Here is a 25,631-nt window from a genome sequence, read left to right as displayed (position 1 = left end):
GTGCTGAAAGCCACTAAGCAAATAGGATAATGTTTTATTGAAAGTAAACTTGAGCCAAGTCCTGGAGCCATTCCTTAGATGGCAATGACCATGGATTCGTGCCTAAATGAAAACTGCAGGGGGTTGTGTCAGATCTTGCAAAGATCTTGATCTTTCTGCAATAGTGATTGATATCTGAAATGCGAGGTTGATGTGGGATGGAAACAGCAGGAGAATCCAGCTGCAGCAGCTGGGAACATGAAGGAGAGTCAGCACTCCCAGCGTGGAGAGCCTGAGTGGGGTGGGAGAAAGTGACTCTGAGCATTCCACAGCACCTCATGTGCTGAAGCAGGTCAGGATGAGGAGGTGCAAGGCAAGAGGGAAACACCAAACAGCAGAAACAGATTGGCTTCAGCTCCTGCAGCCAGGGGGGGAGAGGATCCAGAGCAGCACTGCCTGATGGACCTGTGTGGGGTCACTGCCTGCGTGGCAGGAATGCCCTGGAGTGTCCTGGGTGTTGGGCAGGATGCTGTGATCCTGCCGACCCTGCCCAACCCCAGCAGCAGATTCCTTTCCTAGAGGAGACACTAACTTTTCCCAATCCTTTATCATTCCTGTTTAATTAGATTTCAAGCCCCCAAGGGAACAAATTGTTTTATCCTGTGTATTTCAGTGGCATGTAGGAGGGGCAGGAACTATTCCTGGTTGGAGTTTTTAGGCAGCACCCTCATATCAAGATGCTGAAATTCTTCTCCAGGATTTAGACAGAACTCAAAGGTCTGTGTCTGTCTTCTCCTGTATTGTGCTTTGGGGCACAGACTACAATAATGTGCATTGTTTCCTAGCCATATTCCATTAATTCTGCATTAATATTTCCTTGCAAGTTAAAAAGGTGGGAAATTTGTCATTTTTGCCAAGAAAAGGAGTTAGAAAGAAATCCAAAAAGAACAGCTTGCCTATATTTATCAGTAGCTATAGACTTGCTTTCTAAACTTAAGTCTGGGAGGATCCCATAACAATGTGTAGGATGCTGAATGGACACAGGGGAGGCATTAACATAAAAAAGAGGTTGGTTTTTTTCCCTTCTTAAACGAAGTGGCACCTCACTGCCTACTGCAACACATCCCAGAGGAATTAAAAGCGAATTATCCTCTGTGCTTCTTTGCTGACATCCACAAGTTTTTCCTTCAGTTCCTTTTCCAAAGGAGTAAAGCAAAAAACCATCCCCACGTCCTGCCTGGGAGCAGGGAGGCAAAGAGTTAAGGAACAGTTATCCCAGGTGGCTGAACACTTGAGTTGCAGGGAAAGGCTGGGAACATTCATTGAGCTCCTGCACTGGCTCCTACCTGGCAGCAGCTCCTGCTGCACCCCTGCACAGGGAATAAAGGATGAGGCTGCTCAGAGCACAGGCAGCAGGCAGCCCCAGGAGCCCTCGGATGCTGCAGTGAAACCACGGGCAAGGCTCCTCTCCTCGTTCTTTACAAGAGTCTTTGGAGAGATCAGGGATGTGCATATGGTCTTTGCTGCTTCCTCTGGTGTTTTTACTTGAATCTCTCACTGGAATATGGATGATGCAAGCACAATTAAATGCCTCAGTCCTGAAGAAGGTAAGGGGGAAAAATGTTTATTTTAACCACCTTTCTGAGGGAAATTAGTTTTGCTGTAAAGTGTAGTTTACACAAAGCTTCCTTGGACACTTCTTTTCTGTTATTCAAACTTAAATGCTTTAAACAAATACAGCAGGTTCTTAAGGGAGCTTTTGCTGCACCTTTGCCTCCTACTATCACTAAAGCTTAAATAATAAATGTATCTCTAATGGCTGTTTCCTCCTGCATAAAGTGTGCAATGAAGGAGTGCACCAGGTATGTTCATGCTCCTTTTCTGCTTGCTTCACTAGCTGCTGTCACCATAAGAAAGGCTTTCTATTTTTAACCTGAGACCTTCTGCTACCCACATTAGAAGAGAGAAAAGAGACTCTAGTACTGTTGTGAGTCAGCTGTATTTTTTTAATTTTTTAAAACAGGTGATTTGCTAATTGTTAGATGTAGTTTCTTTACACCCATCCAACAAGAAGAGTGCACAGAATCAGTTGGGGTTGAAGTTTTCCCTGGTGGGATTAAACCAGGGGTGAAGTCAGGGAAGTGCCTCGAGCTGGGAAAACTGTGCTGCAGTGTCCTGCATGCTGAACTGGGAGCTCATCCCTCCTGTACCGATGGCTGATGAATCTATGAACTCAAGACCAATTCTCAAAAGCCCAGTTTTTATTTTTAAAAGCTTTCTTTCCTCCTTGATTTACTCAGGAAAAGCCCAGAGAGAGAAACCCTTCCCTGAGATGTAAATGAATTGACTCCAGTGCCTGGCTGCTTGTCTGTATGCATTCTGTTATTTATGCCTGTTAGGCTTGTGGTTTTACAGGAGTTATGCAACAAGTAAAGAAGGATGTCTTGGGTTCTGTGTGCTCAAAAAAGCTGCTCTGGACACTGGTCTCACACCTTGGTGTCTTTGGGAAGGCAGAGCAGTATCCCTCACTCAACTAATCAATGCTTAGTGCCTGTTCCTCAAACCCTTTTGAAGGAAGCACTCCTTAAAGTTCTCTCTTCTTTTCTAAAAATCATTTCTAGATGAAAACTTTACCAAAGTGGAAAAATGCTTGGCTCTAACTTGGTGTTTGGCTGTCAGAACCAAACCTTGTACCTGTGAGCTCTGGTTTGGCTTTGCCTTGTCTTTGCTATTAAAATACCACAAATAAGCTCCAGCAATGCCATTCACTGAGAAAAGGACAGCAGGTAACTCAGGTGTGGCTGCACCTGTGCAGTCACTCATCACTGCAGCAAATACTGCTCCAGAACCTGAAGAAGGATGTGGATGTGAAAATTACAGCAAATTGACTTTAAAGAGTCCCATTCTAGAGCAGAACTGTAATTAAAAAAGGAAGAGGGTGACCATAGAACATCACATAGGAAAAGCTTCTATTGTACATAGAAATTGCCTTTGTTTTTTCCATAGTTTTATTGCCATTTTGGAAATTGATTTGTTTATTGATGAAATTAATATAAAATCCAAGAATACTTCTAGGCTGAAACAGATTTAGTGAATCTGAGAAGTATGCAAACAATTCAGGTAATAATGAGTCTCCATGTGCATCACAGCAACAGACAAATGTTAACCAATTTCCTTGGAGATTTGTTAAGAATGAAGCAATGATGATGAGGTGCATTTGGGCATTGTCAATATTTATTTAAAAAGCAAAAAAGCAGATTTTAATACTTGGCATAAGATTTTATTTACCTATACCATATTGCTGGCATAGAGGCTGGAGATTTGGGAGCATGGAAGCTTTAATTGAACAATGTGCTACATAGGGAGAAACTATTCCCTCTAAGCAAGAATTTTTTTTTGCTCCAAGGAAAGAAGGTAGTTTTCTTAAATCTTCAGAATGTGTAAATCCTCAAGCTTTGGATGAGTTGGCTGGAGTGGTACATTTATCACAGGATCTTGGAATGGTTTGGGTTGGAAGGGACCTAAAATATTGTTTTGTTTCATCCCCATGAGGCTGCTCCAAGCCTCATCCAAGCTGGTCTTGGACACTTCCAGGGATCCAGGGGCAGCCACAGCTGCTCTGGGCACCCTGTGCACCCTCACAGGGAGCAATTCCATCCCAGCATCCCTTCTCACCCTGCCCTCTGTTAGTGGAGAGCCTTAACACACTTTTAATGATTGCATTTTCTAACAGAAGTGTTTCAGGACTGAAAACCAGAATAGTTTGGTTTTGAAAAGGTCACGATGGGACAGCCTGAGTATTCCTGATCCAGTTATTGTTCTCTGAAAATGCACCACTGTGCATTGGTACTTTAAACAGACAAGGTCCTCAGGGAAGGTGTGATGGAGGCACCCAAAGTCCTTTTGGCTTCTTCCTACTGGGTTCAGCTTCCAACTTCTGAAAGCAGGAATAAGAGAGAGGGGCTCTCACCTGAGGATCTCCCTGGAGATCACCCAGGTAGCAGCCACTCAGGTTCATTCCTTGCTGGCAGTAGGAAGCTGCTGAGGCTGAGATTGAATCTGTTTGTGATACAACCAGCTCAGTGCTCCTGCCAGATGGTGTCCTTCTAAGCCAGGGAGTGGAAACACCTGGAAAACAAATGGGCTCCCTGAAAAGAGCAGAGCTTCATGGGCAGGGCTTCCACGGGCTGAAGCACAAGCAGGGGGTTGTGGTTCTTTTTAAGGGTTCCACTTCTTGCTGTCATCTGTAGCATTAAAAGGAAATGGGATTCTCCCCCCACTTAGATATAAAACCAGTCATGATGCAACTGAAGCCAGTAATTCCCCAGTGTATGGAAGCCTCCAGAAGCCTTCATATGATGGTCTGCTCGAACATTCATAGTGAGAGGCACCAACCTCCAGGCTCTCAAGGCTTTGGTGTTCCATTGCCTTGCCACTCCTTTTTTTAAGGGGTTCTGGCTGACTAGAGGCTGAGGAGTCATTGATGAAGATCCAAAATATTCCTTGCTCCCAGTAATTCTGAAATGCTCAGCTATCAGTAAAGAAACAGCTGATACTGTCAGTGCTATTGGGAGGAGAATGGGCCATGTCCTAAGAGAAGCATCTTGTCTGGGGAAATCCTTCAAAAAATGTGGCAGCTGGCAAACATCTTCCAGTGGAACAGCTCATGGGATGTGGCTGCAGAATTTCAGCCTCCAAACTGCTACAGACTCCCAGGAACAGCATTTGCACAATGTCTCTCACTGGGGAAGATCAACACTCAGGTGTTCTCTGGTTCTCCAGCATCACTGCTCCTGATTTTGCCTTTTACTGAAGATGTTGTTTCTGCTGGTCTAACCCTCAATTAGAGATGGTTTCCAGATGCCTCATTTTCAACTAGATTAAAAAAAAAAATTAGGGAAACATTGCAAAGAAAATGTCATGTTAATGCTAAGTGCACAACTTCAAATTAACTGGTAGCATACGTGCAGATTGCTGATTCATATCCCTTCTGTCCCTGACAATCATTTGGGGGGGAATGTGAACCCAGTCCAGCTAAATGGGAAAGCTTTCCCTCTTCAGGGAATTGCAGAGGGATGATGAATATTGGCCTCTGCTGGATAATCAATATTGGCCTCTGTAGGTCTAAAGACATTATGTGGCAGAGAGCACCTAAATTTTCTGGCATGATGTGATCTGCCATGGAGTGAATGTGGACCTGCCAGTACTGAACAAAGTCCAGAATTGCTGTTAAATGTGGCTCTCTGTAAAATATTTTCCCGAAAGCCCATTTCTCCAGTTCAGCCAGCGAGCTGACACTTGCATCAGCCTTCAAATGCCTGCTTATCTTCTGGCTCTAAGCCCTGGAGAGAAATGAATCTGTCAGGATGCTTTGTTTCGAGCTGAGGTGGATATTGGAGGCCATAGCAAAAGATAGAAACAGATTTCCTGTAAGAGCTCAGGAGCAATTACTTTACTCCCTGTACATTTACCTGAGCCCTACTGAATCCAGGACCAGATGAAATTGGGCGATCAGCTGTGAGGCTGCAGCCCCTGAGCTTGCTGTGGGCTCCAGCTCAGCACCCTGCGCTCTGTGTTGTTTTCTGCTGGTGATTTTCCCCTCTGGGACTGCAGCAGGTGGTTCCTGCTCAAAGGAAACCACAATCATGGTCATCTTTCAAGCTTCCAGAAGGACCTGCCATTGGTTTCTGAGATTTACAGATGCTGGGTTCTGTTGAGTGATAAGTTTTTGATAAGTTAAGGGAGATTTAAAGAACAGCCTCATAAGGCTGTCTCTTGGATGTTGCAGAAGCTGAGAAAAGCTGAATGAAGACAGAGACTGAGTTATTCCTAGAGCCATTGCAGCTCCTTTTTTTCCCCATCTTTCATGAAACTGGTCTATATTTGAAGAAATAGGGAGTCTGTCACATATTTCAAAATGTACATGGCTCAAAAGGAAGGTCTGGAACAGTTCTCCATTTATACAGATAGAATACATTAAAATTCATCCTAAATACAGAAGTAAAATTTGTGAGTTAAAATCACTTTTTGGCGATGAATTTCAGTATTAGGTCTTTCAACCTGTCTTGCATTCCTGTGCCCATTTTTCCTTCGATTCTTGAGTTCTTAGTGGGGTTTTCCTAGAAGGAGTAATCATATTGGTGGATTGCTTTTGTCCCAACCTGCCTTAATCTCCCTCTCTGTGTTTGTGCCCCATGGGCCTGAACAGATGGTCAAGCACTGAAAGACCTTTAAATGTAAAGGGTTTATGATCTTACTTCAATTAAGTGTGTAGGGACATTTTCTTATATGAGTTGGTGGTTGGAGACAAGGTGACCTTAGAGCACCATTTATAGTCTTAAAATCTTCATTTTATGCTGGCATTTTTCTACAACTGACAAAATTTGTTTGTCACAGCTTTGCAAGGACAAGACTTCAGCAGCTCAAATCACTGTTCTCACTTAATTAAAATAATTGCATCATTTTTTTCCAGATGAGCCCAAGAGAACTAAACATCATGGCAGGAGGCAGAGTAATTGTCATTAAATTAGTGCTGTTGTTGCTAATGGGTCCCCATTCCACAAACACTCCTTCAAGTGAACGAAGTCATTTAAGGGATTTCACAACTGGTTCATTTTTATAATGGGACTTTCCAAACAGTTTTGGAGAGTTCATGGTTGTGGTTGCCTAAAGCGTCTGTTCCAGGGTTTGCCCACTGTGAATTCCAGCAGGGAAAGGAGCACCAGGAGAATGTGATGTTACAGCCTCTCCCAGTGGAATTGCCAGTGGATGGATGCTGAGGACAGGTGGATTTCAGACAAGTTAATAACTTGCTGAAAATGCTCAGAGCCAGTGCACAAATGTTACACATGGAGGCCTGGTGGGTGAGGCACAGGGGCCATGGAATAACCTGAATTCCACTTGATCTGGGCAAGATGTGCAGTGTTAATCTCGAGGGGGGATTACTGTGCTTAGAGGTGCTGTCCAGATGGTCGGGCAGGCTCTGCCTGTGCCCATGGCAGAGGGTGGAACTGGGCTAGAATTAGGGAAAAGGCAGCTTATGCACAGTTGGGATAAGGTTGTGGCCCCAGAGCAGGTGCTCTGGCCTTTCTGAGCCAAAACCATCTGAAAGTGATTGATTTAGTCAATTCTTGATAGAACTAATACAGAAGATTTATTAAATTCTTGATAGAACTAATACAGAAGTTTTTAGTTGAAAGACAAAAGTAGAAAATGGAACTGTGAATGTCTTTTTCCATCAGCATCTGCTCCCCAAATCCCTCTTTTTGGGAAGAGCCCACACTAAAAGCAGTGGGCAGCTGTTGCATGCAGACACAGCTGTGAAAAAGCAGAGTGCATTGGAAACACAAAGGCAAATGACTCCAGCAGAGAGAAGAAAAGCTGCAGCTGAGCTGGCTGGTCTGGCTGCTCAGTTCATGCTGCTTTAGCCCTCTTGGAAGCAGCATTTCTGGGGGAAAGGGAAGAAACATAAATCACATGTTTAAAAGTAGTGAATGGGCATCATTCACCTTTGGTTCATCAAGTCCAGTCATCTCCTGCTGCTTGTGTTTGTGCCCATGTATGTGGAATTTTGAACCTTTACCATAACTGAGAGTATTCCTGACTTGTATTTAGTGATGTGCACTTCAATGAGATGTTTTTGCTTTTGGTATTTCACAAACATCTTTGCATTTAGTGCTTCACAAGGTGGTAACAGGCTGGGTAACTCCTATGAAGATCTTGGGCTGGGGTAGCTAAGATGTAGTTGTAAATGGAGTTTCTGCAATTTTTATAGGGTATTTTGACTGGTGAAAGTGCAACAGGAAGGGCAAAAGTAAGTGAGAGAGAGGTGTGCCAGAAGGCACTGATATCTTCTGTTTCCTCCTTGTATTTTATGACTGTCTTCTTGTTAATAATTTTCTTGTGATTCTACAGCCATTAGGAGCGAGATTTCCCTGGGTGGGAAGTGGGAAATGGGAGTAGCTGCATTAAAGTTCTTGTGTGTATCACTAAAGCTGCCCATGAGCAGCTCAGTGTTTCAGAATCAGCCTCCTGTGACGAGGTCAGTTTGTTAATCTGGTGAACTGGGTCTGTAGTGTGTCCATGCAAAGGTAAAGGGAGTGCAGGGCTGGGAAGGCACAGGTCTGATCCTGGTGGATTTGCAGGTCAAACACATTGCCAGCTCTGTAACATTTCATGTCTTTGGCAGTCAGGATATTGAACTTTCTAGTTTTGGTTTTTCTACTTTGAGGTCTGCAGCTGGTTCCTTTTGTATTACATAACTGTTCACACTTTTTCCATCCCTCAGCAGTCAAATGAATCCCTCCATCCTGCAGGATTGCATTTTTGATAAACCCATTTGTCTCAGGAGGATCTCCATCCTGTTCCCTTTTCTCCATCTTCCAAACCATATGTGTGTTGTGCTCCTGTGTCTTCCTCAAGATGTTCTTTCTGGGGGATGGAGTCTGGCTCCTCTGGCACTCTCCAAGTGACTTTCTTCCTCTGCAAGACTTTGACATTCCAGCATTGTTCAAGTGCTCTGAGTTCCATTTTTAGCCTGGAGACTCAGACAATGTTGGTTTTAAAATCTATTTCATGGCATGGAGAGCCTTTGTTACACTCAGACAATAATAAGTTCCTGAAGTGCTGTGGAAAGAAGTCTTTAATCTCCCTGTTGGGTCAGGTGAGCAAGATTGCTCTGAGGATGTCAAGAGAGGCAAGAATAGAAACCCATTTCAGCAGGCTTAGATCCTAAGTCCTCAGCTCAGTGTGCTTAAGAGTTGGGAGAGGGATTGTGTCCAATTTAACCCTTTGTTATTCCCTGCTGCTTTTCCACACTGTTATCCAGTATCCAGCATAAGAAATGGAGGAGCCTTCTAAAAGATTTTATTTTTCTCTGTTTTTCCTTTCCTCCTAAAGAAATGAGGATTTCCTTAGGAGGCCTGAAGGGGTGTATGGATAGTGAACTGAAATAATTTAAATTAACCTTCTCCGTGTGCTCTTAGGATTAAAAATCTAACTTTAACTTGAATATTGTAATAGTTCTTTTCCAGTGCTATAAATCATTGGCATTTCTCTCTACTCAAATAAAACCAAATCCATATTTGAAGCCCTGCATTTGCAGAATTCTAATTATGAACCATGAAACCAATATCTTGAGCAATGCTGCAATGGGAGTTCCATTTCCCTCTTCTCCTCCCTTCCCCTTGTCACCAGGTTGATAACACATAAATGGTGAGTGCAGAGTCTGTGATGTCCTGGCAGAATTGATATTTGAATTTTGAAGAGAGCACCTTTAGCATTCTGTGCCAGTCACTGATTTTGTTGCATGCACAGCCTGGAGAACTGCAAGGAAACCTGATTAGTACTGCAAGAGGGGAAAAAAGGAGCTAAACAGCTGCAATACTTTTGGTTTATGCAGAAATTTGCCTTAACTCTGCTTCCTTGTAATTGAGAGCCTCTAAGTTCTCTCTCCTTCCCTGTGAGGTACAGCAGTGACATTCTCACCATTTAAGGTGGTGTTTCTAAAGCATGGGCATTACACAAAGGTATTTATGGATTTATTTGAGGAATTCAGAGAAGCAGATGATAGAGAAGACAATGAAACTCCCAGGTCCCAGCTCTCATCCTGGCTTCACGTGAAGGAAGGATTAGGATCTTTAGAACAAAGTTTCCTTTGTTCTTCCCTTCAGGGCAGAGTTTTCTGTGGGATGCATATATCCTTCTGAGCATTTTCCAGGAGAAGTTGCTCTTTCCCTGATGACAGTTTGCAGTCATCTCACGAAATTGCTCTTGAAAGATGCCTTAGGAGGCTGGAAGGCTGTGGTTGAAATGTTTAAATAAATAGTGGCAAGAGTGTACATAGCATCACTGCTTCCTGTGGTGCAGACCCAGTTTGGTTCTGGTTTGGAATTAATCTGTGGTTAAACTCTGAGTCAAGCCCAGTATAAGAACTCTGGGCATTGGTGGTGAAATAAACAACTTGTAATTGAGAGTGAATCATCTCCAGAATTAACTACTCCAAAGCTTTTTTCAAACTGTGAAAGGAAGAGTAGGAAGCACTTAATGAATGTGTTTTTAAATGGGCAATTTGTGTTTAGCTCATCAGGGTAGAAGCATATGAGGCTCCTTGTACAGATCACAGATGGCAAGAGAGATTGTCTATTGTACTTAAAACTTAATGTAGCTTAAGTGATAACCTACGTGACAGATTTCTGTATTTGGAGTTCAATGGGTGCATTTCAAATGGAATGAAGTAGTGACTTAGTGCTTTTTAAAAATTCATCCTCACCTGCTTTTATCTGTCAGTCCTGGAGCCCCCTCAGTGCTCCTGGTTCTGTTACAGCAGCTCTGGGCACAGGAGCTGCCTGGCTGTGCCCTGAGCAAGATCTTCTGTGGCTGTGTCAGCCTGCAAAGGCATCCCTAAATAGGGTGTGAGATGGAAAGAAGAAGAAGGAAGAGGAGGAGAAGAAGATGAAGATGAAGAAGAGAAGCAGAAGAATGCACTTATTTGAAACCTTTTTTGTTTTTCAGTTGTAACGTGTCACCTAAATCCCTTGACTGGATAGGGCAGGAGCACAGCTTAGGATTAGTGCCTGTGATGGATTTAGGATTTGAAGCAAACATGTGTTGCTGTGTTTCCATCGTATCTAGTTTTTGCTGCCTAGAGAGAAATATTCTTTCTTTTATCAGAAATGCCCATTAAAATAGTGAGGAGAACCTTCAGAGAAGAGAAGAAGATTGGTACAATGATATTTTGAGGAGCTGTATGAGAAGAAAATGTGATTATTCTTTTTTTTTCCAGCCCTGGAAAGAGACTGAAGAGCTTATGCACCTGGGCAGATCCACAGTGAAAGGCAAGGGTGGCTCAGGAGGGCAGAGAGGGGAATGGATTGTGCTGTTAACTGTGCATTATTTACTGCAGGGGATGTTGTTGGTTGGCTTTGAAGAGCAGGTAGAGCCCCAGAAAGAGTGGAACCTGCAAATCTGTTTGTGACCAAAGGGTTTTCTCCTTGTGGGAATCACTGTCAGGAGGAGGAAGTGGTGGAGGAGCCAACAACAATAAATTGCTGTAATGTCTTGATGATGCCAAGCAGTTGGGAAAGTACCAAAGGAAAAGGAAAATCAGCAGGAGGAAAAGAATATCATCAGGAGGCCTTGCTGTCCAGAAATGGTTTCATCTACATGCCAAATTGCCTCATGCTCCATCACGTGTCTTCTTTAAAATCTTGAACTGAAGCCCACCCAATTCTTCAAAGTAGTCACAGGTACATCACAACAAAAAGGATTTTATTGGGATTTTAATGTTGTAAATCTGGACTGTGAAAGAGACCTAAATTACCTGAGAAACTGTTCTGAAACAACCTGAAAAATACCTGAAAAATACCACTGGGTTTTGGAAATCAATGGCTGTTTTCTATTTTTCTGATAACATTTTTATTCTGCTACATGGAGAATGTGTACTATAAAATTTTGATACCTCCTAAGGCCATCAGTGCTTGTTTCCAGTCCAGCTCAGATATGGATATCTCAAAATCTCCCTTGCTTCAAAATAAGTTCTCAGTGGCTCGTCTGGCTGAAGACTTTTTCTGGGTTGGTGGCAGCATCGTCGCCTCTCCGAGATGGAAAATTGGCCACTTTGGTAAGATGCTGAACCCCTGCATTCCATGAAATGGTGACACCTTTAAATCTTTCATGCTGAAATCTTAGTTAGTGGCACCTTTGTGTAGCAGCAGCGCGGGGAGCAGAAAAGAAGGAAGGAGGAGGCAGCCCTGGTCTGATGTTAGTGCAGTTCTTTTTGTCTTCAGCAAGCCCCCACTTATAATTTCATGATTTATGTTCTTCAGGACAAGCTACAGCAAAATTGTACATTTTGAAACTTGCTGACCCTTTAAAATATTCTGTTGCATAGACTCTGTCTCCTTCTCCTTATCCACAGCACAACAGTTTTGCTGTCTGCCAGTACTGTACAACTCTTAAATCTTTATTTGTAGCTTAGAGTTTTAAAAATGAGCATTTGGAAGTATCTCTGCTGTCTCGATCTACACCAGGTGACTGGACGGTTTAGAGGCTGTTTTCTGAATTCAGATACACAAAACTCTCAAGCTTCACTGGCTCTGTGAGAAGGATCCCCTTTGGGTACTCACAGCAGCCTTTCCTTTAAATTGCTAATAAACCCAGCAAACCTGATTAGAGATGGCCAGAGAAAACAGCTGTTCTAGTAAAAGCACTTTAATAACAATCTTCTTGGGCCACTTCTGCATGGCCAGTGAGGAAACCTGCAGCCTGACCAGAACCACCCATTCCCTGAGCACTTTCTGTCCTGTTTGTCTGTCAGCTTCATCGATCAAAGATTTTTTTTTAGCAAGAAAGTTGGACACATAGATAGCTCGGCAAGTACTGGGAATTTTTGCAGAGGAGAAACACCATCCTACTCTGCTTCTGCATTTCCCTGGATGCTGGTGGCTGCTGGAGGGATGGAGAGCTGACAGCCTGACCTCAAATCAAGCCCCTAATTTCCACAGGATTAAGAACAACTCTGCTCCCATTAACACCTCATTTATCAGGGGTGGTGTGCTTTAAGGATGGGTTCAGTCTTTCATCATCTCTTGTACACTGTAAACACTGTCCCAGCCATTGCTGACAGTATTGTAGAGAAATGTTCTTTTCCAAAGACACTTCCAGATTTGTTTTGGCCAATGAGCAGAACAGTAGAAGTCCTGAACTTCAGTGAAGCTTGAGCCAACAAAGGGGACAAAGCTGTGCTAGGAATAAAATGGTTGGTTTAAAAGGTGAGAGGCACCAGTTCATTAGGCTGGAGGGATGCAGAATGAAACAAATGAAGATTAATGAGTTTGGATGTGATCTGGTTTTTAACTGGATCCAACGGAGTGATGTGAGTGAGTCTGGTGTACCTGGGCCAGGAGCACCACAGCCAGTTCTTAGGCAGGATTGGCAAAATATCTTCTGGACAGAATTCCCAACACACTCTGCTGGATAAGTTGTGTCCTTGGATACATTACATATTTTATATCATTATATTGATATATTGATTTTTAAAAAGATTTTATGCCTCCTGTCTAGAAAGAAAGTGATATTCCTGGCAGGAATAGTTGGAGCCAGCCAGCTCTTTGGTTTACATATTGATGAGCCACTTATAGCTGTGAAACCATTTCCAGTGAGACTTTAAAAAAATGGGGCAGTCATTATGTCTTCAATGGATTGGCAGTGCTGAATGTGTGACAAGTGTGGGAGTCCTCTGTTTGTGTGTGGGAAAGCTGTTTTGGTTTGGTGATATTTTAGGGGGATATTTTCTTGCCCTTCTGGTGCACATGTACTGGGGGGTTTCTCTGGGCTCACAAACATCTTCTGCAGAGAAATGAGCTGCTGGAATCTGCTCTCCTCTCCTGATGTTGTTTAGGAGGGTGGTTGGTGCGAGGCACACAATTAGGATTCATCCCTCCAGGGTCTGTTCTTGGGGCAGAGGGCTTTGATGCTCTCTGTCCCAGAGCCTGCCAGGGGCAAAGGTGTGTGACACAGCCTGGGGCTGCCTCGAGCCCAGGGATGGGAGTCTTTTGACAAAGCTGGTCTGTGTACAAAAATACTCAATGACTCAATCTCCTGACTTCTTTTCATCCCCACATGCTAAAATACTCCCACTCCTTCACATATTTATATCAAACTCAGAGACTCCTAAAAGACAATAATGCTACTGAACCATAAATAATTAATTTGCAGACACTAGAACATCTTTCTAACAATAGGAATTATATCAGTCTCCTTTTCCCCCCTTGTTTCAGGACAAATTGTAGGGTTTATGGTTTGTTTAGTTTTGCTATTTATTGTTGCTTTAACACTTTGTATAGTAAATATAAATGTTATTAAGAAGCATGAGAAATCACTGGGAGCCTTTTTGCTGCATCAGTCCCGTGTGGAACTGGGTGTTCCATGTTTCTATCCCTGCTCTGCTTTGCTCTGACAGTGCTCTGTGCTGCAGTATACAGAGATCCATCTTTTCTCCACAATTTTTTTGTTCAGATGCAAATTGAGGCAACTCATTAGATCAGAAGAGAGCTGAACATAAGCTGAATTCTGAAAAAAAAAAAAAGGAACTAATGAAGTGAAAAACAGAAAAGCTGTAATTCAGCCTTAATTGAAGATAGTTAAGAGCCATTTCTTCAAAAACCTGATTCATTGCAAGACTGGGGGATTTTTATCTGAAGTATAGGAATGAATCCTTAAAGAAGGAATGTGAACAATGGCAAGGAGAAACAGTTCTGCTTCTCAGCAGTGTGCCCTTTTCACTTACATGCTGCGAAAGACTTCAGGGAAAAAACCATATCATTTTCTGTTTGATATAAGTACCACTAGGATTTCTTTTTTCTTTTTATTTTTTTCTTTCTTCCAGTCTCTGTAGTGCTCTAAACTTTCAGTCCCCAGAAGGGACAGGTGGGGAAATGTCCCTGCTCCATGTCCTGGCCCTTGCCTGGTGCCCCCAGCAAACACCTCTGCATTCCCTTTGGGGTTTTCCTTCCCCCTGCATTGCCAGGATCCACAAAATCTGCTCGCCCACAGGAAGGGGAGGATTTCTTGTGCCCTCCTGTGTCACCAGCCCCAAAAAGATGGCAACACTGAAATATTGGGGCTGGCCATGGATCACCCAAGCTCAGTGCAGAGGAGCTGGAACTGCAGCAGGCAGCTGCAGTGAGGTGCTCAGGGTGGCTTTGGGGGAGAAATCCTCCAACAAAATAAACAGCAGCATGGAAAAAGCAATCTAAGGATGCTTATTAAAATTTTAACAGCAGAGAACGTGTTCCTGCTTCATGCAAAAGCAAAGTAAATGGGTGTTGCAGAAAGTGTGGTTTTATTTTGGTACTTCTTCATTATCTTCTGCTTTGTAACAGGTGTGATCTTGGATACTTTTCCCATTGCTACTCTTCTGGTTTCTTCCAATAAGATTATTTACTGCTATAATTCCCAAAGAGGAAGTAGGAAATTTAATGTGATTTTGAAGTGTGTGTGATTAATGTTCAGAGAAATTCTTTTATTAGCTATTTTGACTGAATTTTTTTCAAAAACCCCATGAGCCTTGTGAAATGAAAATCAGTTCAAGCTTCCCATAATTATTATTTCAGTAAATCTGAGAAATATTTCTCTTCTTCTGAATCAGAATGAAAGCAGATTTTGAAAAGATTGAGTGACTGGGAGAGGGTTGGGCTGACTTTGGATCTGATGTTGCAGTGGATGTTTCTGGCACAGCTCTTGCCTTTATGGTGATACCTGCTGAATATTGATTTTCTCTAAAGGTATCTGTGCCTGAAGACAAGGGTCCAGCTTTAAGAAGTAAAATGTTACACCAGGGATTATCTTGCTCTCAATTCCACACCTTCTCTCCATGAATATTTTATTAACATGGACAATGAACTCTACAGAATTGTGCCTTCAAATTAAAATTTTCTTGTACCATAGAGGTCTGCTTTCAAATGAGTCTATTTTGCTGAACCTTTTCCAGAGTGAATTAATTGACTTTATCTGAACATGAGCTCTAAAGCACAGGGACATCAAAGCTTTTTCCCATTTCTTTTTACTTACCTTGCTTTTGCTTTTGCCTGAGAGGTGGACTTGAATCACCCAAGTTGTTGTGTTGGTGTTGATGCATTTTGGAACACATGGAATCAGTGTATTCATCTTTAATCCTTATGGCAGAAGATTGATAAAAGAAAGCTGACCTCAGAATCTCCTTGCATTTATTTCTGAACTAGAATGTGTATTGCATGTATTAATTTTCATTCTTCAATCCAGAATCTCAGCAGTAATTTTCACTTCTCATCTCTAGGGCTGAAAAAAAAAAAAAAAGAATGTTGAACACAGTAATAGTTTTAATTTTACTTAAACGGATCAGGCAGAAAGTCAGAGGAAAATCAGGTCACAGGCTCTGCTCTGTCATCAGGGGAAATAAATGGGAGACTTGGCAGAAAATGTGAGTCTGCATTTATTCCTGGGACAGAGCCAGCCACTCACAGTTGGATTGAAGTTGTTGTGCTTAGTCCTTGCAGCAGCTGGATTTCAGAAAGCCCCAACCTGGCTCCCAGGGGCTGCCAGTGCCAGAGCCCTGGTTTGGCAGCAGCTCCCCAGGAAAGGGCAGGATCCCTGCAGAGGCAGAGCAGACCCTTGGAGGGAGCTTCTCCCAACACTCGTGGCTTTTCAGGCTGCACTGTCTGGGATTCTGCCAAACGCTCAGGAGTGGAACAGGTCCTGAGGCCCAAAGTACAGCACAAGTGAGAGGCTTCCTGCTAGGAAAATGTGGGTTTGGGGGATTTGGGAGATGAAAAGTTTGTGAGGTTCTTGCTAAGCAAATCCACGGGATCAGTGACTTAATCCATAGAAGCAGTGGGACCTTGCTGGCCAAGGATTCCAGTTTCCAGGTGAAATTTCACCCTGTGTCCAGCACAAGGTTTACATGTTGTAGGAGCTCAGATTTGAGATGGTCTTGAGAAAGGCACATACCTTGTGCTGGTCCCAACATATGATCACTTCTTATAAATCAATATGGGGATGAAAACTTTCACATTTACAGGTAAGTCCACAGCCACCAAGAATCTTTCTGACTTTTTGATCTTAACACCTGACCTCTTACACCAGACACTACAGGCACCCTCGTCCTTTGACTGAAACCGTTCATTTGGCAGCTGCTTGATGTGTTTTCATCCCGTAAAGGCAATTCCAAAGGGAGCAAGGTCTGGCTCACTGCTCTCTCTTTATTCCCCTCTCAGTGGAAAGATGCATGAGCTCCATGCAGGCGGGCACCCAGATGATCAAACTCCGAGGAGGCTCCAAGGGGTTGGTCCGCTTCTACTACTTGGATGATCACAGGTCCTGCATTCGCTGGAGACCCTCTCGGAAGAATGAGAAAGCCAAAAGTGAGTGTCAGCCACAGAACCTCCCCTCTGACCTCTCCTGGGGCCTTGTGCTCTTGTAAACAAAGGAGAATGAAGGGTCTGGCTCAATGAGAGGTGTTGTGTGGCAGTGTGGGGTTTAGATGGTGGATGGTGTTACCTATTTCCCAATAAGCATCTCTTGTGGAAAAGCTTATTGGGAAATAGGCAACACCATCCACTATCTTGGGTAAGAATTCAGGGAAAGCAGTGAAGTCCACACAGCACACTCACCACAGCGAGCTCAGCAAAGAGAGGCAGAAGGGCCTTTTGTATGATGAATTCCAGAGAAGGTTTGCTCCACCATGCTGAAGGGAAATCAGGGACAAAACACACAAGCATGTGCTGTGTAAAGACTTAAGTATGGGGTCAGTGGCCAGTGGTCTGAGGGAACAGGGGTTGTGGAAAGGGCAGCGGCCTGTAGGGGCAATGAGGGATGAATAATTGAGGTGGGCAAGGTCAACTGGCCAATGGGGGAAGCAATCTGCATTAGATTGGCAATAGTGCTGCAGAGCACCATGGGGGAAGTCCTCTCTTTCAGCCTAGGTGGGGAAAACTCTACCTTTTTCCAAGGCAAGGCCCTGGGTATTTCCCTGAAGGGTTCAAAGGATTCTACAGTGTTGTACTTGACTTTAAAGGGCAGTAAATGATTTTATGATGGGTAATTTATGAAGTTGAAGGTGCTGTGGTTGGCCATGCAGGTTGCAGGGGTGTAGGGTGCTGTAAATGAGTTGGAGGCAACCCCTGTGTGAACTGGGGCCGTGCAGGGTGAGGTTTGGGCTCTCCCTCTCCGGGCTGTCTCTGGGCCTGCTCGCAGCCATTGCTGAGCTGCAGCTGTGTCCCTGCAGTTTCCATCGACTCCATCCAGGAGGTGTGTGAGGGGAAGCAGTCGGAGATCTTCCAGCGCTACGCCGACGGCAGCTTCGACCCCAACTGCTGCTTCAGCATCTACTACGGGGACCACATGGAGTCCCTGGACCTGGTGTCCTCCAGTGCTGAGGAAGCACGGACCTGGATCACAGGGCTGAAGTACCTGATGGCAGGCATCAGCGATGAGGACAGCCTCTCCAAACGCCAAAGGACCAGAGACCAATATCCTTCCTGTGCTGCCTGGGAGCTTTCCCTGCAGTGGGAGAAGATCAGGATTCCTTACAGTATTTGCTTTGCTACAAGTAAGCACTAGGCTCAGAGCTTCAAAGCAGTTGCCACTGTATTCCCTGCTTCCAGACACAGAGTTCCTAAAGAGGATTGTCCTGGAGATGGAGATGACTGAGTGCACTGGACTGAAAAAGACACAGGTGCATTCTTCAGTCTCACTCCCAGTGTAAAACCATCCATTTAATTTGGTGATGTAAGGTAGCCATGACATTTTCTGAAAAATCCTTTCATTAAGATTTTTTCTCCTGAGAAGCTGAGAAGCCTCAGGAACAAAATGTAAACAATGGTTATCTGCTGCTGTGGAATGCAACAGGTGCATCTGGGATTGGGCTCATGTGGTTGTTTCTAATTAATGGCCAATCACAGTCCAGCTGGCTCAGACTCTCTGTCCAAGACACAAGCTTTTTTTATCATTCCATTCTTATTCTATTCTTAGCTAGCCCTCTGATTAAGTCCTTTCTTCTATTCTTTTAGTATAGTTTTAATAGAATATCTATCATAAAATAATAAATCAAGAAACATAGAATCAGATCCTCGTCTCTTCCCTCATCCTAAGACCCCTGTGAACACCATCACAACGTAACACTGAGATTCACTCAGAAGTTTTTCTTCTGTATTGTCAAATAGGCACAGAGCACATGTGGCATGTTGAGCACAGCAAGTCTAGAAGCTGTTACTGAAGTAACATGAGGAGAGTTAGATATTAGCTTGACCTTTCATTCCCAGTCTCATTTGCAGTGTTTCCTAATGTGAAAAAAATAATATATCCATGATGTTCAGTAATATCCTTCAATATTCCGTGCTGTTCCTTAACTCCTGTTCAATGTGGTTGAAGCAGACATTTGATGAGGCAGATAAAAATGGGGATGGCAGTCTGAGTATTAGTGAAGTGCTCCAGCTCATGCACAAACTGAATGTGAACCTACCCCGACAGAAAGTCAAGCAAATGTTTAAGGTAAGATTTTTTTTTTCCTGAAAAAGCAAGGATTTAACACGAAATCCAGTAGGAGAGATAGCAAATACTTCAGCAGGTGGTTTGTTTCCACTCTACTGAGAGATACTACACAGTCCATTTGGTAAATTGGAAAGAGCTCCAGAAAAACGTCACAGATAAATTGTTATGCACAGAAAAAGGCAACACACCAGGTACCTTCTGGTGTTACATAATGTGAAAACACACAGTTCCAAGATTGCTCTTTTGCTATACTTTTTAGGTCAGAAACCCAGTCATGTTTCCTCCTCCAGTTATGTTCTCTCTAAAAATATTATCAAATCAAGTATCCAGTATCCTCTGATAGCTGGTACTAATAAAATACCCAGCATGCAAACTTCTGTATCTGTCAGATTTTTGCACTGCTGAGAGCTGTTTGTTTGACATTGTGTTCTGCTGACCTTGGCCCAATTTAATGAGCAACAATGGAGATGTGTAGCTTTTGTTATCACAAAGTCCCTGCGGGGACCAGCAAGCCTTTATGTGAAATCCCTGATGATTTTTTTCTTTACTTGCAAAATTAGTATTCTTCCAGATTTTATTAATTTATGGCCATGGATTTAACAGATATCCTCTCAAATCCTGGATATAAAATTAATTTCAGGATACTTGGGCTCCAATGATCTTCTGAAGATGTGTGTGGGTAATTCTGCCAGACACACACATGTTGTTGGAGGGGAACTTGCCTTCACTTAATTGCCATAGACAGAAGAAATTCTTCAGCAGGGTTCCCTGTGGAACAATTGAAAGTTGTTTTTGGCATGGATGTGTCCATGGGAGAGGTTCAAAGCTGTGCAGAGGATTCCTGTGACAAGGCTGGTAGATCAGTCACTTCTAGCAGCCACATCACGCAGCTTCAACCTGCGTTTAATTCCAGTGCTTCACTCTCATGCAGGGGTTTGTTTATCTAAAATTGGTGCAGGCAGTTGGGTTGTGACTGTCTGGTTGCTGTGTGCTGCAGGAGGCTGACACAGATGACAACCAGGGCACGCTGGACTTTGAGGAGTTCTGTGCTTTCTACAAGATGATGTCGACGCGGCGCGATCTGTACCTGCTGATGCTCACCTACAGCAACCACAAGGACTACCTGGACACAGATGACCTGAAACGCTTCTTGGAGACTGAGCAGAAGGTAGGCCCAAGCCAGGAGCAGAATTCCAGCTGCAGGCCTTCCTGCTTGCCACTGGGAATGAATTCCCTTTAAAAAGGGGTGGGGACTTCGATGCCGTGCATGTGAAAAAGAGACAGATGTCTCTTGATTTTCATCTAAGAGTATTTCTTGAATCTTCTTGCTCTCACTACCTTTTTGCCCTGTAGGCTCTTTTGGTGAGGCCCTAAATATAATCTCTAGAATTGCTTTCTTTTTTCATGTGTTCCCCATGAACAATCCCATCAGCATCTGTCTGTTCCCAGTATTCAGCACCTTGGAGCAAAGCTGGTGTTCCTGGCTCTGCATGTGACCTAGTGCACAGCCCATGATGAAACTCTGAATTCCTTTGTCACACTATCTCAGTGTGTAAACTGGAAGATTATCTTTCAAAGAGCAGTTGAGAGGATGATTAATGCATAGGAGAGTTTTTGAAACACATTGTAGTGCCCAAGGAATTTTCTCAGAGTGATTTAAGTCCAGTGCTGCAGGAAGAAGTCCTTCAACTTATCTTTGTCCTTTTCCTGTCATGGTCTCCTCTGAAGCTTCATGCCTGTAAGCCATAACTGTCCATGATTTTCAGTCATTGTCCATGAAAGGAATGAATAAAAAATCCAACTCTCTGGCAGTTATCTTCTTAGATAAGTGGGGTGTGTTTCCATTTCATTGGTCAATTGATCTTCCAGATGGTGAGGGGAAAATGAACACTCACCACAGGACAGAAATCAACTCAGCTAATTACTGACATGGCCAAATCCTGCCTGGAGGAATTCTCTCCCTTGCCACCCTTTCTCATACAACATGGACAGGGAAAACATCTTTACTCCATTCCAGGAAAACCTGGTCTTCCAGAGCTTCATCTTTTGAACCTAGTATCATTGATGTTCAAATCCAGAGTTAGATGTTTTTGTCTTCTTCTTTTACTTTTTTTTATTAGGTTTAAATTACCCCCAGAAAAGGCATTGATCTTGTAGCAGATGTGCTGGTGGTTTCATTTTCCCCCAGGCAAAGATTCTGTGTTGCCAAATTGATGGTCACTTTATTGCACTCTGATGACAAGGGCTGTGTTTTCATGTACAGCATCTAATAGAAAGGATTTGCTGGACCATTCAGGACAGGAATGTTAAATAATATCAGGATAATAGAGAACACATCAACAGTTAATAGCAGGGGTATTAATTGTGTTAAAATTAGGTTACTAAAACACTGCATTATGTAAAAAAAGTTAGAGCTCAGCATTAATGACCCTGGTTTCATAAATGACAACATTTACAGACAAATATTTCCCTTTGTACTCTTTTTTTTTCAGTTGAGAATGCAGAGCAACCTTGAAGTTAGCAGATTTCCTGAGAACATTATGTCCTGTTTCTCTGTTTCCCTGCTACTAACAGATTTTTCTGTCTGCTGCATAAAGATGAGACATTTTCTTGTTTTATTTTAAAGGAAAAAAACCCTTTGATAATGCAAACTAATCCTCTAATCCTACAAGAGAAGAGATCCCATTGGTTTGTGGCAAAGCTCGTTCTGTTTGGACGCTCTGTGGTGCCTAACAACAGATCTGACCTACAAAGCAGAACTCTCACATCAGGCAGCTGCCAATAGCACAGAAACTTTTCACAGAGAGCTCCCCTTCTGATCTGACCTGACACTGATTGACAGGAGTGAGAATCCCTCTGGGGAACTGGAAATCCTCAGTCCCACCATGGATAATCTGCCCAGTTGTTGGACTGGAGATGGAGAGAGCTCAGAGAAGCTGTGATTAATAGTTAACACTACATTTCTGCTGCTTTTCCAGATGACAAATGTGACTAAAGAACATTGCCTGGAAATCATCAGCAAGTTTGAGCCATGCCCAGAGAACAAGAAGGAGGGAGCCCTGGGAATTGATGGTAAGCTGGCTGGTGCAGCTTTTGTGGGGAAAAGGGAACTGGCTCAGGGCTCAGGAGAATAATGCTGCTGCTTGCAGAATATAGAGATGTAGAATTTTGTCATGTTGTATAAAGTATGTTTCCAGCCCTTTTGCTTTTTTAAAAAATATCTACCATTTACTGAGGAACCTAAAAAAACCCAGATCTCTTGGGAGGATTTTTGAAAGGTACATATCAGGATGAAGCAGCAGTCATTGAAAGTCAGCTGGAACTGGAGGTGTCTCTATTTATGCTTTTGGAAAATACAGTTGAATTTAGTTGCATCATTCCTGCAGGTATTTTTGGAAATCAAATCAATTTGGAAATCAAATTAAGTCTTAATATAAGAGGAGTGATGTGATCCAGAGTAAATGTCTGAGTGGGATGATAGATGAAATTGGTCCTGCCTTCCTGACCTTTGCTGCTGAAGCCTTCTCTCTAAATATACCCATGCTATACCACCAGGGTGGTAGCTGTTATTTTGGGGGCTGGCTCTAAGTCCTTTCCCCTAAACAGCAAATCTTCAGCCAGATTTATTGACCCCAAGAAGGGAGCACTTTCCTGAGGAATTAGGTTCTGTGCCAAAGTTCTTGGATGTTTAGAAAATCAGCCTTGTCCATTTCTGTGGGTGTGTTGTCATCTTGAAAAGTGGCAGAACAGAAGTTGTTTGGTTTCCTGCAGGAAGAAGTGGGTAGTTTCTGGTACAGTGTGTAAGGTGGTTGCTTAGGATGGGTCAAGGTCTGTTCTACTTCCAGACTAAATTTTCAATTTATTTTAAAGCTTATGCTAATGCCAGTGAGGGAGCAGATGACATTCTTTTCATTTTCTGGTCTTTACAGACAGTTGCAGTCACATAAATAATGAATAAGCGAGTTCATTATCTTGCTTTCCTCATACCTAAAAAAGTAAAGAGTAGGCTTTTCAAAGTATTGTAAGTTTCCATAGAGGAAAACAAAACCAACAACAACAAAATCTATACAATTGCTTTGCCTCAGAATGGATGATAAAACATTAGAGAATTTATGGGTCAGGATAAGGGAGAGTCCAGCATGGTGACATTCTGCTGGTGTCTGCTCCTGATCAGAGAGAAGCAGAAGGTGAGGTCCTTTGGAGACAACTGGAAAAAGCTTTGTGACCTTAACCCCTCCAGTAACTTGCTCCAAGTGCAGCAGAACAGAACAGACCTAATCTAGAGCCTAATTAATGCAGGACATTTCTGGTGACATCCAAACAAAACAGAGGTGACTGAGGAGCTGACAGGGGCTCACTGCTGGGCTGGTGCTGACAGAGGAGGAAGAGCTGCTTAAAAACCCCAAACCTGTGTCTGCATGTACATCATGTATGAACATGTGTGCACACACATGCAGAGGAGTTATTCCTCTCTTGTCTGTGTGGAGTTGAGACTTTAGACGTCTCCCGTCTCCCAGAAAACAGCTCCAGTGCTGCCCTGGGGACTGAAATGCAGCAGCCACGGAAGCTGAAGCTGCCTGTTCATTCCTCAGATTGGTACAGCCCTGACAGGACCATCCTGCCCACACCTGGCTGCACCTCAATAGGAGTGAAATAACAATTCACTGTTCTTTGTCCTGTCCTATTTATTCATGTGCCTGTCCTCAGCTGCGCTGGCTTTTGTCATGGAGCACCTTGGGCTGTGACAATGGGCTCATTCACAGTCTCTAAAGAAACCCTTTACCTTTGTCTGCTGATCAAAGTGCCGCCGTACCAGTGCACCTCCCCTGAGGGTGACCACTGCAGTCCTGTGGGACTCACTGCCACCAGCACCTTCCTCCACTCCTCTTTCTTCCTTGTAGGACTGATAAATCCAGTTAGTGTGAACTCATTGCAACCATCACACTCCTCTATCATTGATGTGCTCATTGATCATGGTGTGGGCTCCAAGAGATTCAATATTCAGCTGGGCTGAGTTGAATTCCCTGGCACTGTGTCCCAGTGTGTTGTTCAAAATGTTTTGGCTGCTGTTTCTGTTTATCAGCTCTTTTCCTTTAATAAAACTTTCATCAACACCAAATGTGTAGCCTAGAAGGACCATCATAAAGGCGACATTTTCTCTTGTCACAGTCGAAGTGTGTTAAGACCTTTGGAAATCTGGCAGGATTTTTACAGAGGCACTGATTCATTTATGGAATGAGTGAAATGTCAGGAGAATTGGAAGTCTTGAAGCAGAAACCCTCTGACCAAAGGCATCAGCACTGTCAGCAAAGCCAGGGTGTGAATGGGAGTCTGAGTCTTTCCTTGGTGGTGAAAGAAAAACCTTTGGGGGAGATCTGAAGTGGAAGTTACAGTGTTTTGTGTCAGTCTGAATTGTGAAAGTGGCTGTGATATGTGCACAAATGTCTGCTGGAGGCCTGAGAGCAGCAATTTCACACAAAGATTAAATCATAACTTGCTAAAACCTTGCTTCTGAACAAGAGTAGTGATTGCAATACACACAGGGCTCAGGTGATGATGCCTGCAGGATTTCCAAGCATCCCACTGCTCTGGAAAAGAAATTCTTCTGGTAGCACCACTGAAAGCCCCACAGATAATTGATATTTCAGTGTCAATTCTGGAGTGAACTTTAGTCTCTGAAGTGACATTAGTGCAGTACTGCAGAGCTCCCCACTCCACAGGCAGGTTTGTGGTGTGATTTCCAAATTAGAGAGCGTAGCTTGTACAAGCCAATGTGTACTGTCATTATTCTGGTGGTTTTTGGGGGAAAATACTGAAAGAGAAGAGAAGAGTATTGAGAGTATCTCCTGTTGGGCCATCAAAAACTATCTCCACACAGCCCAATACTGTAGATCTTACAAGATTTCACTGAGGAGCAACTCCAGGATATGACTGCAGATCTCTGGAGGCTTTTATGTGCCATGTGAGCCAATGTCCTAGCAGAATCTTTTGGCACAAGTTATAAGGTTTGGATTAAATAGACACATTTTTCTCAGGAAAGGCAGAGCAGGAAAACGTACAAAGCAATGAGAAAAGCAATAATTGCACTTGGTCATGGTGACAATTTGGGTGTAGTGGTTCTGTTTCTTTATCTTAAATGTGCTGGTGAATATAGGGATGTATTTTTGGCTGGTTTTAGGAATGTTACAGCAACAAAAAGGATGAAACTGTGAAACATTGATGAAACATTATTTAAAGTGTTGTTTGTTGACAGGTTTCACCAATTACATGAGGAGTCCATCGGGGGACATCTTCAACCCAGAGCATTACCAAGTGAACCAGGACATGAGCTACCCTCTGAGTCACTATTTCATTACCTCTTCACACAACACCTACCTCATGGGAGATCAGCTGATGTCCCAGTCCAGGGTGGACATGTATGCATGGGTGCTGCAGTCTGGCTGTCGCTGTGTGGAAGGTAAAGAGCAAAAAGGAGCTGCCAATGGGCTCTGTGGTCTTGTTTTTCCTCTCTGAAGAAAGATTTGTGGCTTCTGCAGAAGGCATGGTAGCTGGGGAGAGGAAAAATCCTAGGAGAATGATGTTTTCCTTTCACAAAGAACAACAAAATAATGTTGGGATAGAATGGG

The 25,631-nt window shown here is 43.3% G+C and overlaps 1 protein-coding gene across 1 annotated transcript in view; it reads left to right on the top strand.

Moving 5' to 3' along the window:
- Window positions 1-11,406: 11,406 nt before the first annotated feature.
- The window catches only part of PLCH2 (phospholipase C eta 2), a 36,175-nt gene continuing 21,950 nt past the window's right edge, over window positions 11,407-25,631 (top strand). The window contains exons 1-7 of the mRNA XM_066564169.1: window positions 11,407-11,599; window positions 16,731-16,877; window positions 17,741-17,984; window positions 18,876-19,005; window positions 20,003-20,173; window positions 21,984-22,077; window positions 25,259-25,462. Coding sequence (XP_066420266.1) covers window positions 11,407-11,599; window positions 16,731-16,877; window positions 17,741-17,984; window positions 18,876-19,005; window positions 20,003-20,173; window positions 21,984-22,077; window positions 25,259-25,462 — 1,183 coding nt within the window. The remainder of the gene's footprint in view (window positions 11,600-16,730; window positions 16,878-17,740; window positions 17,985-18,875; window positions 19,006-20,002; window positions 20,174-21,983; window positions 22,078-25,258; window positions 25,463-25,631) is intronic.

The sequence above is a fragment of the Molothrus aeneus genome, chromosome 21 (assembly GCF_037042795.1).
Source record: "Molothrus aeneus isolate 106 chromosome 21, BPBGC_Maene_1.0, whole genome shotgun sequence".
Classification (NCBI taxonomy): Eukaryota; Metazoa; Chordata; class Aves; order Passeriformes; family Icteridae; genus Molothrus; species Molothrus aeneus.
Note: the sequence above shows the minus strand (reverse complement) of the source record. Positions and strands in the feature narration are given on the sequence as shown.